We start from the raw sequence: 12,555 nt of genomic DNA, 5'->3' as shown, positions 1-12,555 counted from the left end.
GAGCTAATGCTACAAATACGCTTGTCAGGTTAGCAGACGTTTAAACATCAATACTGTTAATACCAGGGCAAGAAAAACAAGAAGTCCTTGAATTGGTCAAAGGCAGGGTTGGTAATTAACACAAACTAGCTTGATTTTAAAAGTAGTATTCCCTCTGTGCTCCCTCTAAAGCCACGCCCCCTCCCCCCTCTATGCTCCCTCTAAAGACACGCCCCCTCCCCTCTGTGCTCCCTCTAAAGCCACGCCCCCTCCCCCCTCTGTGCTCCCTCTAAAGACACGCCCCCTCCCCTCTGTGCTCCCTCTAAAGACACGCCCCCTCCCCCCTCTGTGCTCCCTCTAAAGACACGCCCCCTCCCCCCTCTGTGCTCCCTCTAAAGACACGCCCCCTCTGTGCTCCCTCTAAAGCCACGCCCCCTCCCCTCTGTGCTCCCTCTAAAGCCACGCCCCCTCACTTGCATGTACGAGCACTGTTGTCAATCAAAACCTTACAAAGTGGGTCTTATTACCAACCCTGACTTTAACATCTCGTTTTAATAACCAGAAACTGCCAACAAACGCGTCCACAGGGCACACTTAAATTAATAACAAATATTTGTTGAATTAAAATAATTAAGATTATTTTTTGTGGATCCATTCCTCTCATACACGGTTGTTTTTCTACTCTTCTAATGATAATTCAAATAACAGAAACTTTATTTAAAAAAATTCCAGTTCGTTATTGGAAAACGGCTGCAGTTACCGCTCATTGCCACAGGTGGTGCTCAAGAGTCCGGAACATGGATTCTGACATTCTTACTGAAATGTCTCGTAGGTCAGAAAAGTGGTCACATGACGGGTGCTCGACTGGGCTGATAGAACAGGTAGGTGGGCACAACATTGGCAGACTCAGCTCAGGTGTTTTTTTTTTTGTTTTTTTTGGGTCACCAAAACCTCATCAGGGAGGAAACAGCAACAAACCAGTGACTGTGAAAAGAGGTTGATCACAACTTGTTATGCTTAAAGTGCCATAAATACAATAAGAGTCATCATGTCAGGTCTGTGAACATGAAGTACTTCACTGTCGTCTGAGCATCAGCTAAAGAGGGAACATAGAGAAACTGTACAGACTCAATAAAACCGTTTTTTACATGTCTCATCTGTTTGGTGTTTTTTTATGACTTTCAAAATAAAAGTATAATGCAGATTATGTTTTTATGGATTTCATTCAGATGAAACATTATTAGTTTATAACCAATCATTTGATCGTTTTCCAAACCCTCGGTCAGTTTGAGACTGCTGAGGTAAAAACAGAAAGTTGCCTCTGCTGCCCTCTAGTGGTTAAACTGTTCATACACTACAGTGAAGAGCTTTGACCTCCAGTCAAATATGAAACCTGCAGGAAATGTTTTTACACTGCTCTTAGTTTTAACGAGAGTTCATCCAATCAGCGGTCTCGCTTGAGTTCATCCAAACATCACACAGAAACGCTTTGAGTGTTTTTATTTACAGAACCTTTTTGTCTCAACGTGCTCTGAGAGTTTAACGACGGTTAAATGTTAAAGCTGTCCAGAAGGACATTCAAGATCACACAGAGACAAACATTTAAAAAAAAAAAAAAAAAAAATTGATTTGCTCTTTTTCGCTCCAGCCTGACGTCATGTCCGACACGTGTACGCACACACACACACACACGTCTGCAGCGTGGATCAGTCTCCGATCCGTCTCTTAACGTGGACCGGGGGGGGGTTTGAGCTGGGATCAGGACCAGCGGACCAGCACCTGGTCTCCGTCCTCGATGGAGTAAAACTGCAGAGACTTCAGGTCGCTGTCGATCTCAAACTCTGTCCCCCTCCATCTACAATCACAGTCACTTCAGTTTAAACTCCACCAGAGCAACAACAATCTTTCTGACTTTATTTAAACAGGAAACAAATCTAAACGGCCAACGACCTTGAGGCTGGTGTAGGTCAGCTTCAGGTCGACTGCAGGAACCTTCAGCAGCCTGTAGAGGAGCCCTTTCACCTTCTGGACCACCATGGAGGCTGACACAGGAGTCGCCACACACACACACACACACACACACACACACACACACACACACACACACACACACACACACACACACACACACACACACACACACACACACACACACACACACACACACACACACACACACACACACACACACACACACACACACACACACACGTTTTGTTTAAATTAAATGTAAACATGAGATGCTGTGATTTTGTTTCTCTCGTCGTTCTTACCTGGAAGTTTCTTCTCGATCGGCTTCCGCTCGGCGTCGTCAGGAAACACGAACACGATCTCTGTCGACGACAGACGAGGAAAAAACATCAGCTCTCGGATTATAGCCTGTCCTAACGGCGTGCCAGCAAGCGTCCGAGGAGCGCCATGAACGCCGCCTTTAGTCTCAGGGGTCTGTTTATTATGGCCAATCAGAGAGCAGCAACAAAGAGGGAGGCGGAGCTTACTTAACAGCTGGTTTTTTAGGGCGAATGCCTCCGGCTTCTTCAGCTCGCCTTCTTCTGGAGCGCCGTACTCTGACAAACAGGAAGTGATGTCATCATCAGAGGTCAAATGTTCATCATGAAGAGAATTAAAAACGTTATTTATCTAAAGACATAAACAGGAAGTCAGGGAGTTGTAGTTCTAAAGGACAAAGCGGTTTGAATGTTGCTGTAGTTCCCCAAAGCGGCCTCTAGAGGGCAGTACAGAGCGAGCGATGTGTGGGCGTGACTCACTGTCGATGAGTCTCAGGTAACGCGGGTGCTGACAGGTGAACGTGCTGTCCGGCTGAAGACCGCCTCCTGCCTTTAACCACGCCTCCCCGAACGCCTTCAGGTAATCAAGCTCCGCCCCCCTCCTCTCATCGGGGAGGATCTGATGGAAACAGATCAGTATGAGCACACACACACACACACACACACACACACACACACACACACACACACACACACACACACACACACACACACACACACACACACACACACACACACACACACACACACACACACACACACTCGGGGGTCTGGACGGCGCCCGCTCGGCTCACCTGGCAGTGGTTGAGGTTGACCACGTTTCCCAGCTTGGCGATGAGCAGCTGAGTCGCCGTTCGAGGGTTTCCGTCGCTGCTGACCAGGCGGTTCCTGAGACACGAAAACTTCACCAGGCGGGGCAACTTGGCGAGCTCGTCCACGACTCGCCACTGAGAGACGGACGATGGCGAGAATCGTTAAAGTCAGCGCGCTGCCTCCTCATCAGTATTTATCCTGTAAGCAGTGACATGAATCTGTTGCCATAGAAACGCACACCGACCTCAGAGACGTTGTTGTCGTCGAGGGTGAGAGTCGTTAGAGCGGGGAACATGGCGGTCTGACATCCTACAAAGGAAACAAACAGGTGACAGTGACCCGTCTGAAGATCCAACACGGGGTCAAAGGTCAAAGTGGTTTTGGTGTTTTTACCGGGAGCGGCGTCGTCAAATCGAAGGTCGCTCAGGTTCAGTCCAGTGTGAGACAAGTTCAGCTCCTCCAATCTGACGCCACCAAACACGACACAGTTTATAATGTGTGTGTGTGTGTGTGTGTGTGTGTGTGTGTGTGTGTGTGTGTGTGTGTGTGTGTGTGTACCTGGGCAGAGCACAGATTGTCAGCAGGCTCTCCTGGATCAGAGAGTTTCCAGACAGACGGAGAATCTTCAGCGTCTGCAGGACTCCCTCAGGTCTTTATAAACACACACACACACCACACACACACACACACACACACACACACACACACACACACACACACACACACACACACACACACACACACACACACACAGTCATTATTTTATTATTACTACATTTATTTATTTTTAGTTTTTATTTGTTTATTTTGTTTCATTTTCTCTCTCTGGTCACAAACACACACACACACACACACACACACACACACACACAGACACACACACACACACACACACACACACACACACACACACACACACACAGTCATTATTTTATTATTACTACATTTATTTATTTTTAGTTTTTATTTGTTTATTTTGTTTCATTTTCTCTCTCTGGTCACAAACACACACACACACACACACACACACACACACACACACACACACACACACACACACACACACACACACACACACACACACACACACACACACACACACACACACACACACACACACACACACACACACACACACACACACACACACACACACACACACACACACACACACACAGCTCACCTCTGCAGCTCTGTGATGTTGTTCTTCTCCACACTCAGAGCTTCCAGCTGTGGCCACATGGGGGCGCACTCCAGGATCTGACCGCCCATCAGCGCACACACACACACACACACACACACACACACACACACACACACACAGACAAACACACACACACACACACACACACACACACACACACACACACACACACACACACACACACACACACACAGATCAGCACAGAGGCAGGTGGAGTCAGTGAGAAGCTGAGCAGGTGTGAGGCGTACCTGAGGCCAGGTGAGGTCACAGCTGTTGAGGACGAGAGTTTTGAGTCTGAGGAACGCCTCGCTGTGATTGGACGGCTCAGAGGGCAGCCGCAGCCTGTTAAAGCTGAGAGAGGAAACATGAAACACAGAGGAGCGAGGACACCAAACACTCACACAGGTGATCAGACGAGTACCTGAGCTCCAGTCTGTCCAGCTGATCCAGCTGCCGGGCGATGGACGCCACGTCCTCCCAGCACGCCATCAGAGACATGCACAGATCCAACCACTGCACCCCTGAGTCCAGCCGTTAAGGACTGGCACAACAACCAGAGCGTGAGCCTGACCTCTGGATCACAACACGGGGACGAGTGTGTGAAAAAGGATACGTGGTGTGGTTTTCCGGATGTCTCCGTCCGGTCCCGACCCGTTGACGTGGCAGCCGCGCAGCATCACGGACGTGAGCATTTCAAAACTGTGAACACAAAGATCCTCGCTTTACTTTCACTTTGACAAAAAACTACAAATCTCAACCACGTCGTCGTGACATCATCACCCCACCTGAGATTCAGGCTCTTCTCCCTCAAATCCGTGTAACACTTGTCTGTTTCATAGACGTACTGCTGCTCCACCGCCGCCAGGTACTCCACGCCGAAGCTCACCTTCCCGGGACGCACAAACGAGCCTCCTGTAGGGTGTCTGAAGGTGAGGACAGAGCGGGACCGTCAGAGACCAGGGACACAGGAAGTAGGGGGGGGGGGCATCAGAGACCAGGGACACAGGAAGTATGGGGGGGGCATCAGAGACCAGGGACACAGGAAGTGGGGGGGGGGCGTCAGAGACCAGGGACACAGGAAGTAGGGGGGGGGCATCAGAGACCAGGGACACAGGAAGTGGGGGGGGGGGGGCATCAGAGACCAGGGACACAGGAAGTAGGGGGGGGGGGGGGGGGGCGTCAGAGACCAGGGACACAGGAAGAAGGGGGGGGGGGGGCATCAGAGACCAGGGACACAGGAAGTATGGGGGGGCATCAGAGACCAGGGACACAGGAAGTATGGGGGGGGGGGCGTCAGAGACCAGGGACACAGGAAGTGGGGGTGGGGGGCATCAGAGACCAGGGACACAGGAAGTGGGGGGGGGGGGGCATCAGAGACCAGGGACACAGGAAGTGGGGGGGGGGCATCAGAGACCAGGGACACAGGAAGTGGGGGGGGCATCAGAGACCAGGGACACAGGAAGTGTGGGGGGGGGCATCAGAGACCAGGGACACAGGAAGTGGGGGGGGGGGCGTCTGAGACCAGGGACACAGGAAGTATGGGGGGGCATCAGAGACCAGGGACACAGGAAGTATGGGGGGGGCATCAGAGACCAGGGACACAGGAAGTGGGGGGGGGGGCGTCTGAGACCAGGGACACAGGAAGTATGGGGGGGCATCAGAGACCAGGGACACAGGAAGTATGGGGGGGGCATCAGAGACCAGGGACACAGGAAGTGGGGGGGGGGGCATCAGAGACCAGGGACACAGGAAGTGGGGGGGGGGCATCAGAGACCAGGGACACAGGAAGTATGGGGGGGATTACCTGCATGTAAAATACTGGACTCCGTTATGGCTGCCGTCATGTTTGCCTCTCTCTGGGTCATCCCACTCTACACCGAGCCACAGCCCTGAACACACACACACACACACACACACACACACACACACACACACACACACACACACACACAGTTGTTTTTAATGAAGGAGAGAGTTTTATACTTTTAATAAACTGATTCTTAGTAATAATCATCATTACCTGCTGTAGGCGGAACCGGGCCACAGTACCGGACCGTGGCCTGCTCCCCGTCACAGGAGACCCGCCTGCCCACTGCGTCCTCTGGTACCTCCGGGTCCGTTTGGTCCACTCCCATCACAACCTCTTGAACCCGAACCAGTATATCGAAACAGGATCCCAGTTAGAGTTAGGGCTGTTTCGGTTTAATCTGTGTCCGTGTTAACTTGTGACTCTCTGTGTTTGCCGTAGTTCAGAACTAATTGACGTAAAGTGTCTTGAATTCTTCTTCCTCTGCTTTTTCAGGAATTAAATATCTGCTGAGAATATTTCAAACGATGATATGAAACAATCTAAATTAAATTGTATTCAATGGAAACACACTTTGACGTGCTTGGAGGAAGGCACCAGATAACACGGTCACTGGTTACACCATAACACCGGCCGGAGACGTGAACTCAATATTTTAATGTGTTATGGATAGAAATGTGAGAATATAGTCATTATAAGCACGTGTCGTTAACTAACTATTGCCTAATGATTAATAAGCCTATAATTACCTCTTATATGTAGATGTTAAACTGTTTCGGGGCTAAGCTAACGTTAGCTCCCAATCCAAAACATCATACGCCTTCAGCTCAACGGAACGGACACATTTCAAAGACGGACCAACTTCTCACGAATACAAAAACAAACACGTAGAATTCAATCTCAAGTGTATTTAACGTAATTTATATTTGAGTGTATGGCATTTTTTCTCACGTTGATAAACATTAAACTTGTTTTAACGTTTTAATATTAACGTTACTGACACAAAAAAAACACTTTGCGGAACCTTTGCGCGGCTTGGATCGCGTTTCCTATCGGAGATAATTAGCAGTGGGACGGTTGTGTTTCATGAAGGTAAAAACGTGTGAACGTGCTGCTCGATCATGTGATCTCATTTCTTTGTTTACGCTGCTTTTTATCAAATATATTTAGTGTTTCATTTGAACCGGAAGTTCGTCTTTCAGTAACCCTGGAATAATCTAGAAGAAAACCATGAAGAAGAAACTTAAACAGAGGTTTGTTTACACTCTTCTACATCCACATAAGAAGTTGTATTAAAGGAGCAGTATGTAACTCTGCCCCTAGTGTTTAAAATGAGTACTGCAGTCTGAAATCTAAACTTTCCATAGAGCTGTTTAAATCTGAGAGAAAGAGGATTCGGTTTTTTTTGTGGCGGCTTTTTAATGGGTTTTTTTCTGTCCTTAGCGAGGAGGCGTCTCCGGGACAACCGTCAGACGACTACGTGGTCGGTCAGGTGTCGGGGAGTTTGTTCCAGAAGAACTCTGCGGCTTCTGGATCATCGTTGTCGGCTTTGTTCAGCACCGCCGCGCCGGCTGCTCCCGTGCTGTTCCAGCCCGCCCCGCCGGTGACTCTCTCACACACACACACACACACACACACACACACACACACACGTCAGAAAGTTAGAGATGATCTATCATGTGATGCATTAGTGAGTGTTTTTTTGTCGTTGTCATGGCAGCCTGTTCAGAAGAGCGCTGAAGCAAAAGAGGCGAGAGAGAAAGAAGGTGCCGGGGTCAAAGGTCAACAGGAACAGAAGAAGAAGAAGACGGTGAAGGAGAAATCTGAAGCTGAAGAGAAGCTTGAGACCTGGTGAGGACTTTCTTCCTCGCTGCTTCTTCTTCTTCTCTTCCTTCCTCTTCCTCTCTTCATCTGTGGCGTCTGTGGTCGTCGTTTCAGGGAGAGCAGTTTACAGAACGCAGACGAGGACGAGCGAGGCCACGAGACGCTGTCGTCGGAGAAGAAGAAGAACAGGAAGAGGAAAGCTGCTGAGGCGGGCGAGGAGAAGGACGTGGAGCAGTGGGTGATGAAGAGACAGAAGAAGAGAGAGAGGAAGCAGGAGGACGCGGTGAAGACCAAGAGGACGGTGTTTGTAGGGAACCTGCCCGTCGGCTGCACCAAGAAGGTGAAGAGACGCCGTCTTTAACCTCGTCACCACGCCGTCACGCTCGTCCCGCTATTTCAAAAAGAGAAGTCTGAACATTCCCTCGACGTCTTCTTTGTCTCTTTCAGACTCTGCAGAGTCTGTTCAGGGAGGACGGATCCATCGAGTCCATCCGCTTTCGCTCCGTGGTAAAAACACACACGTGACATGCTGCACCTTTAACCGCCTCATATGACCCCGTGTATATTTGTTTACATGTTTATTTATTTCTGTTTACATCTTCAGTCCGTCACGCTCCTCTTCTTTCACTTTGACATTTGCACACTTTATTTTCTGTGTCTTTGAGTTTCTCCCCGGAGACAAATAGTTGTTTTTTTAATTGAATAGAAAGAAAGACGGACGGTGTCTTCACTTCCTGTCTCATGACTTCACTTCCTGTCTCATGACTTCACTTCCTGTCTCATGACTTCACTTCCTGTCTCATGACTTCACTTCCTGTCTCATGACTTCAGTGTGCGAGGTGGAGAACCTACACGCAGTAACCGCTCCGTGTTTGTTTGTTTGTTTGCTGCAGGTCCGAGAGGATCCGTCCGTCTCCCGTAAAGTCGCCGTCATTCAGTACGTCTCTCTCCCGTTCACTTCAGTCGCCGTCCTTCGACTCTTCCCGTAAACGAGCTGCTTTTTTTCTCCTTCTCAGACGCAAAGTTCACCCGAAGAAGCCGAGCATCAACGCCTACGTGGTGTTTAAAGACGAGGAGGGCGTGGCCAAAGCGCTGGAGAGGTCAGACGGCGGCGCCGGTGACTCCCACACACGAACACGCCGCCGTCGAGCTGGCAGACTTTAAATGATTGTTTCCCTCCGACAGGAACGGTCTGGAGATCGAGAAAGACTTTCACATCCGCGTGGACAGAGTGTCGGCGAGCGCGGCGGTGAGTCTCTTTCAAACGCTTTAACCACGTGTTTGATCTGAACCGGTCCTGACCTTTGACCTCCTTCTTCTCCTGCAGCACGATCACAAACGCTCCGTGTTCGTGGGGAACCTGTCGTTCGGTGAGTCTTCAGAGTTCACGTCAGAGAGTTCATGATGTCACCGTGTGTTAACCTGAGCGTGTGTTAACGTGTGTTAACGTGTGTGTGTGTGTGTGTGTGTGTGCGCGTGTGTGTGTGTTAACGTGTGTTAACGTGTGTGCGTGTGTGTGTGTGTGCGCGTGTGTGTGTGTTAACGTGTGTGTGTTAACGTGTGTGTGTTAACGTGTGTGTGTGTTAACGTGTGTGTGTGTGTGTGTGCAGAGATAAACGAGCTGTCGGTCCGGCGGCACTTTGAGCAGTGTGGCGCGGTGGAGGCGGTGCGGCTGGTTCGAGACCAGAACTCTGGACTGGGGAAAGGATTCGGCTACGTGCTCTTCGAGGTACGGCTTTTATTTTGTTTCACGGCGTCCTGACCACGAGAGACGAGCGGCACAGCGAGGACGTGGTGGACGCCGCTGTCCAGCTCAGATCGCCAAGACGTGCGTCTTTATAATCTGAGTGTGTACTTCCTGTTTGTGTACTTCCTGTTTGTGTCGCCCCCTCGCAGAGCGCCGACTCGGTGCAGCTGGCGTTGGAGCTCGACAGCAGCAAGCTGGAGGGCCGCTCGGTCCGGGTGAAGAGATCCGTGAAGAAGGAGAAGCTGAAGAAGAGTGATGGCAGAGGAGCCGCGGGCCCCACCAAGGGCCCGGGGAGGGAGCGAGGCGGCGGGCGCGGAGGAGGCGGCGGCGGGCGCGGAGGAGGCGGCGGGCGCGGAGGAGGCGGCGGCGGGCGCGGAGGAGGAGGCGGCGGGCGAGGAGGAGGCGGCGGCGGGCGCGGAGGCTTCAGGAGCTTCTCTGGAAGCCGGCAGAAATCGAGCTCGGGCTCGTTCAAAGGCGAGATGACGAATCCGAACAAAAAGATGAAAAAGAAGCCGAAAGTGAAGCCGAGGAAGAAAGTTCATATCTGACGGGGCGGCGCCATGACGGCGTCTTTCTGCTGTAAATGGACCAATAGAAAGACGGCAGGTTCCTTCAGCCTCTCCGGGTTGATTCGCCCTCGTGACCTCTTCGGCACGCCGTCGTATGGAGCGTGTTGTCGGCCATGTTGACTCTGCTTGTTGGTAAAAACTGTTTTTGTGAACTTGTAAACGTGTGGTGAGATAATGAAACGGCGTGCGTTCGCTCCGTCACACGTGTGAAATAAAAACACAAAATCAGTTTGTTCACTTTTTATTCTGGTTTTTTTTCTTCCTCTTTAAGATGAATAAAACTTTTCATCACGTTTTGAAAAAAAAAAAAAAAAGTTTGGATGTCGAGAATCGAACAGAAAAGAGACGAAACAATAAATACTCTGCAGCTCTTCCGTTTTCTGGAACGCTGTGATGTCATCAAACGCTGCATGAGGCGGTCAGGACGTGCGCCCACGCCGATGTCCCGTGATCACGTGTAACGATAGAAGAGGGGCGGCGCTCGTTTTAAGGTTAATGATCGTTTAGTACGCAAATAAAAAAAAACAAAAAAGATGTTAAGTAAAAAAACAAACGGCTGTGGCGAGTTACACCAGGAAGAAGGAAATGAATTTCCTCCAGGACGCCATGATGGGGGAGTGACGGACGCCGGCAGGTCAGAATGGGAGGAGCCGTCCACGAGAGGAGGAGGAGGAGTCGTGGATCGTGGTCTTTACTCGATGTCGTCCTCGCTCAGACTCTGTGCACTCACGATGCGCTGCAGGAAACAAACAAACAAACAAACAGCTGTGAGGGGGGGCGGGGCCAAGAACACGCCACGGGACACTTTCAACGCCAACAGTCTGAAAATGATTCGTCAAACAGACAGAGAATCACACGCCGTCTGAAACGCACAGAAACACGAGTGTAGAACCGCATGAACCGAGACCAGAGGGGTCTGAGGCCCGGGACCAAGAACTCCCACCAGCAGGGGGCGCTGCATCCGAACTAAAACAATCTGAAGTCTGGGAATCACGGGAGTGATTCTGAGTCCAGATCAACCGGATGAGGACGAGCGGCGCCGTCTGAGGGAGGAGTCAGGGTCTAAGATAGAACGAGACTACCTTGAGCTTCTGTTGCCACGGTAACCAGGTACACGTATTATATCATGTCTACTGAGATCCAGGACAGTCAGACCTGGATCAAAGAAGACCACGTACTGGACTACACGTTAACACACAGAAGAAGAAGAGGAGGGTGCACGGCGGCCTCACCTGGCTGATGGTGGGCAGTTTGGTGAGCAGCATCTGGAAGACGGGCGGCGGCAGAGTCTGTTGCAGCACCTGCAGCAGCTGCTGAGGCTGACCGCACACGGCGATGGCGTTGGTCAGGTGGTCCACGCCTTTCTCATAGTCTCCTGAGGGGACAAAGACCACCACGCTAACTCGTTAGCAGTCTGCAGACGGACAGCAGAGAGAGAGAGAGAGAGAGAGAGAGAGAGAGAGAGAGAGAGAGAGAGAGAGAGAGGAGAGAGAGAGAGACAGAGAGAGAGAGAGACAGAGAGAGAGAGAGACAGAGAGAGAGAGAGAGAGAGAGAGAGAGAGAGAGAGAGAGAGAGACAGAGAGAGAGAGAGAGAGAGAGAGAGAGAGAGAGACAGAGAGAGAGACAGAGACAGAGAGAGAGAGACAGAGACAGAGACAGACAGAGAGGTGAATTAAAGCAGCAGTACCCTGAGCCAGCAGCTCCTCTCCGAGCTGGATCTCCTCCAGGAAGAACTTCTGCACGGCCTCGGCGTCCTTCAGGTCGGGGAGCTGCAGAAAAACAACAACAACAACGATCAGACGCACAAACAGACCCCGACATGACGAGCGCTTTGAGTCCATCCGTCGAGGCTTCAACGCTCTCGAGTCGATGAAGAGGAGGAACGACGGTGGAGTTTGAAGACGGCGTGCTCACCTTTGCGAGGCCGGCCTTGTCTTTGGCCACCTTCTGCTTTCTCCTCCCTGCAACGACAACACACGAGTCAGATCCACAGTTAGAGGGAACAGAGCGTGCCGAGGGGTTCAATGATTGGACGGAGGAATCATTAACCCTTCACGAGCCGTCTGCACAGACTCTCAGCTCGTCCTTCGGACAGTCATGTTGATTCGGCGTGATGAGTTCTACGTTCTGTGCGGCACATCGGGAGCAGAACACACCATCACTTCCTGCTCCCAGCGTGCTGCTGTCGTGACATTTCACCGAGAGAAAGAAACTCGAGCGATGTTAGAAAGAGTGACGCAATCCTGGACAGTCACACCAAATCCACTTTGGAATCACGTGACTTTATCCTGACCTTGACGACACCTACAAGGTCAAACCTTAC

General features: G+C 50.8%; 4 protein-coding genes across 4 annotated transcripts in view; 2 read left to right on the top strand and 2 right to left on the bottom strand.

The window, feature by feature from the left end:
* The window catches only part of LOC306819966 (nidogen-1-like), a gene marked incomplete at its 3' end in the record, with an annotated part of 17,561 nt that extends 17,554 nt beyond the window's left edge, over positions 1-7 (top strand). The window contains 1 exon segment of the mRNA XM_079337593.1: positions 4-7. Within this exon segment, the coding sequence (XP_079193719.1) occupies positions 4-7 (4 nt within the window).
* A 1,875-nt stretch (positions 8-1,882) lies between these two features.
* Positions 1,883-6,925, bottom strand: tbce (tubulin folding cofactor E). The gene is made up of 16 exons (XM_079335893.1): positions 6,841-6,925; positions 6,305-6,427; positions 6,089-6,173; positions 5,070-5,207; positions 4,898-4,983; positions 4,706-4,805; positions 4,533-4,635; positions 4,264-4,340; positions 3,639-3,731; positions 3,474-3,544; positions 3,325-3,389; positions 3,062-3,214; positions 2,748-2,886; positions 2,478-2,546; positions 2,253-2,312; positions 1,883-2,021 (listed from the first exon to the last, which is right to left on the bottom strand). The coding sequence occupies exons 2-16, from the start codon at positions 6,417-6,419 to the stop codon at positions 1,897-1,899; spliced, it is 1,479 nt and encodes a 492-aa protein (XP_079192019.1). The 5' UTR covers positions 6,420-6,427; positions 6,841-6,925; the 3' UTR covers positions 1,883-1,896.
* Positions 6,926-7,143: 218 nt separating this feature from the next.
* Positions 7,144-10,364, top strand: rbm34 (RNA binding motif protein 34). Its single transcript, XM_079335963.1, has 11 exons — positions 7,144-7,344; positions 7,535-7,694; positions 7,812-7,942; positions 8,030-8,255; positions 8,363-8,422; positions 8,809-8,852; positions 8,932-9,015; positions 9,101-9,164; positions 9,243-9,285; positions 9,526-9,644; positions 9,812-10,364. Exons 1-11 carry the CDS (start codon positions 7,322-7,324, stop codon positions 10,208-10,210), a joined length of 1,353 nt encoding a protein of 450 aa, XP_079192089.1. The 5' UTR covers positions 7,144-7,321; the 3' UTR covers positions 10,211-10,364.
* A 92-nt stretch (positions 10,365-10,456) lies between these two features.
* Positions 10,457-12,555, bottom strand: part of tomm20b (translocase of outer mitochondrial membrane 20b) — a 2,984-nt gene continuing 885 nt past the window's right edge. Inside the window, exons 2-5 of the mRNA XM_079336153.1 lie at positions 12,147-12,193; positions 11,920-12,001; positions 11,464-11,606; positions 10,457-10,967 (exon numbers count right to left, since the gene is read on the bottom strand). Coding sequence (XP_079192279.1) covers positions 10,923-10,967; positions 11,464-11,606; positions 11,920-12,001; positions 12,147-12,193 — 317 coding nt within the window. The 3' untranslated portion in view covers positions 10,457-10,922. The remainder of the gene's footprint in view (positions 10,968-11,463; positions 11,607-11,919; positions 12,002-12,146; positions 12,194-12,555) is intronic.

The sequence above is a fragment of the Symphodus melops genome, assembly GCF_947650265.1.
Source record: "Symphodus melops genome assembly, chromosome: 2".
In the NCBI taxonomy this organism is placed as follows: domain Eukaryota; kingdom Metazoa; phylum Chordata; class Actinopteri; order Labriformes; family Labridae; genus Symphodus; species Symphodus melops.
Note: the sequence above shows the minus strand (reverse complement) of the source record. Positions and strands in the feature narration are given on the sequence as shown.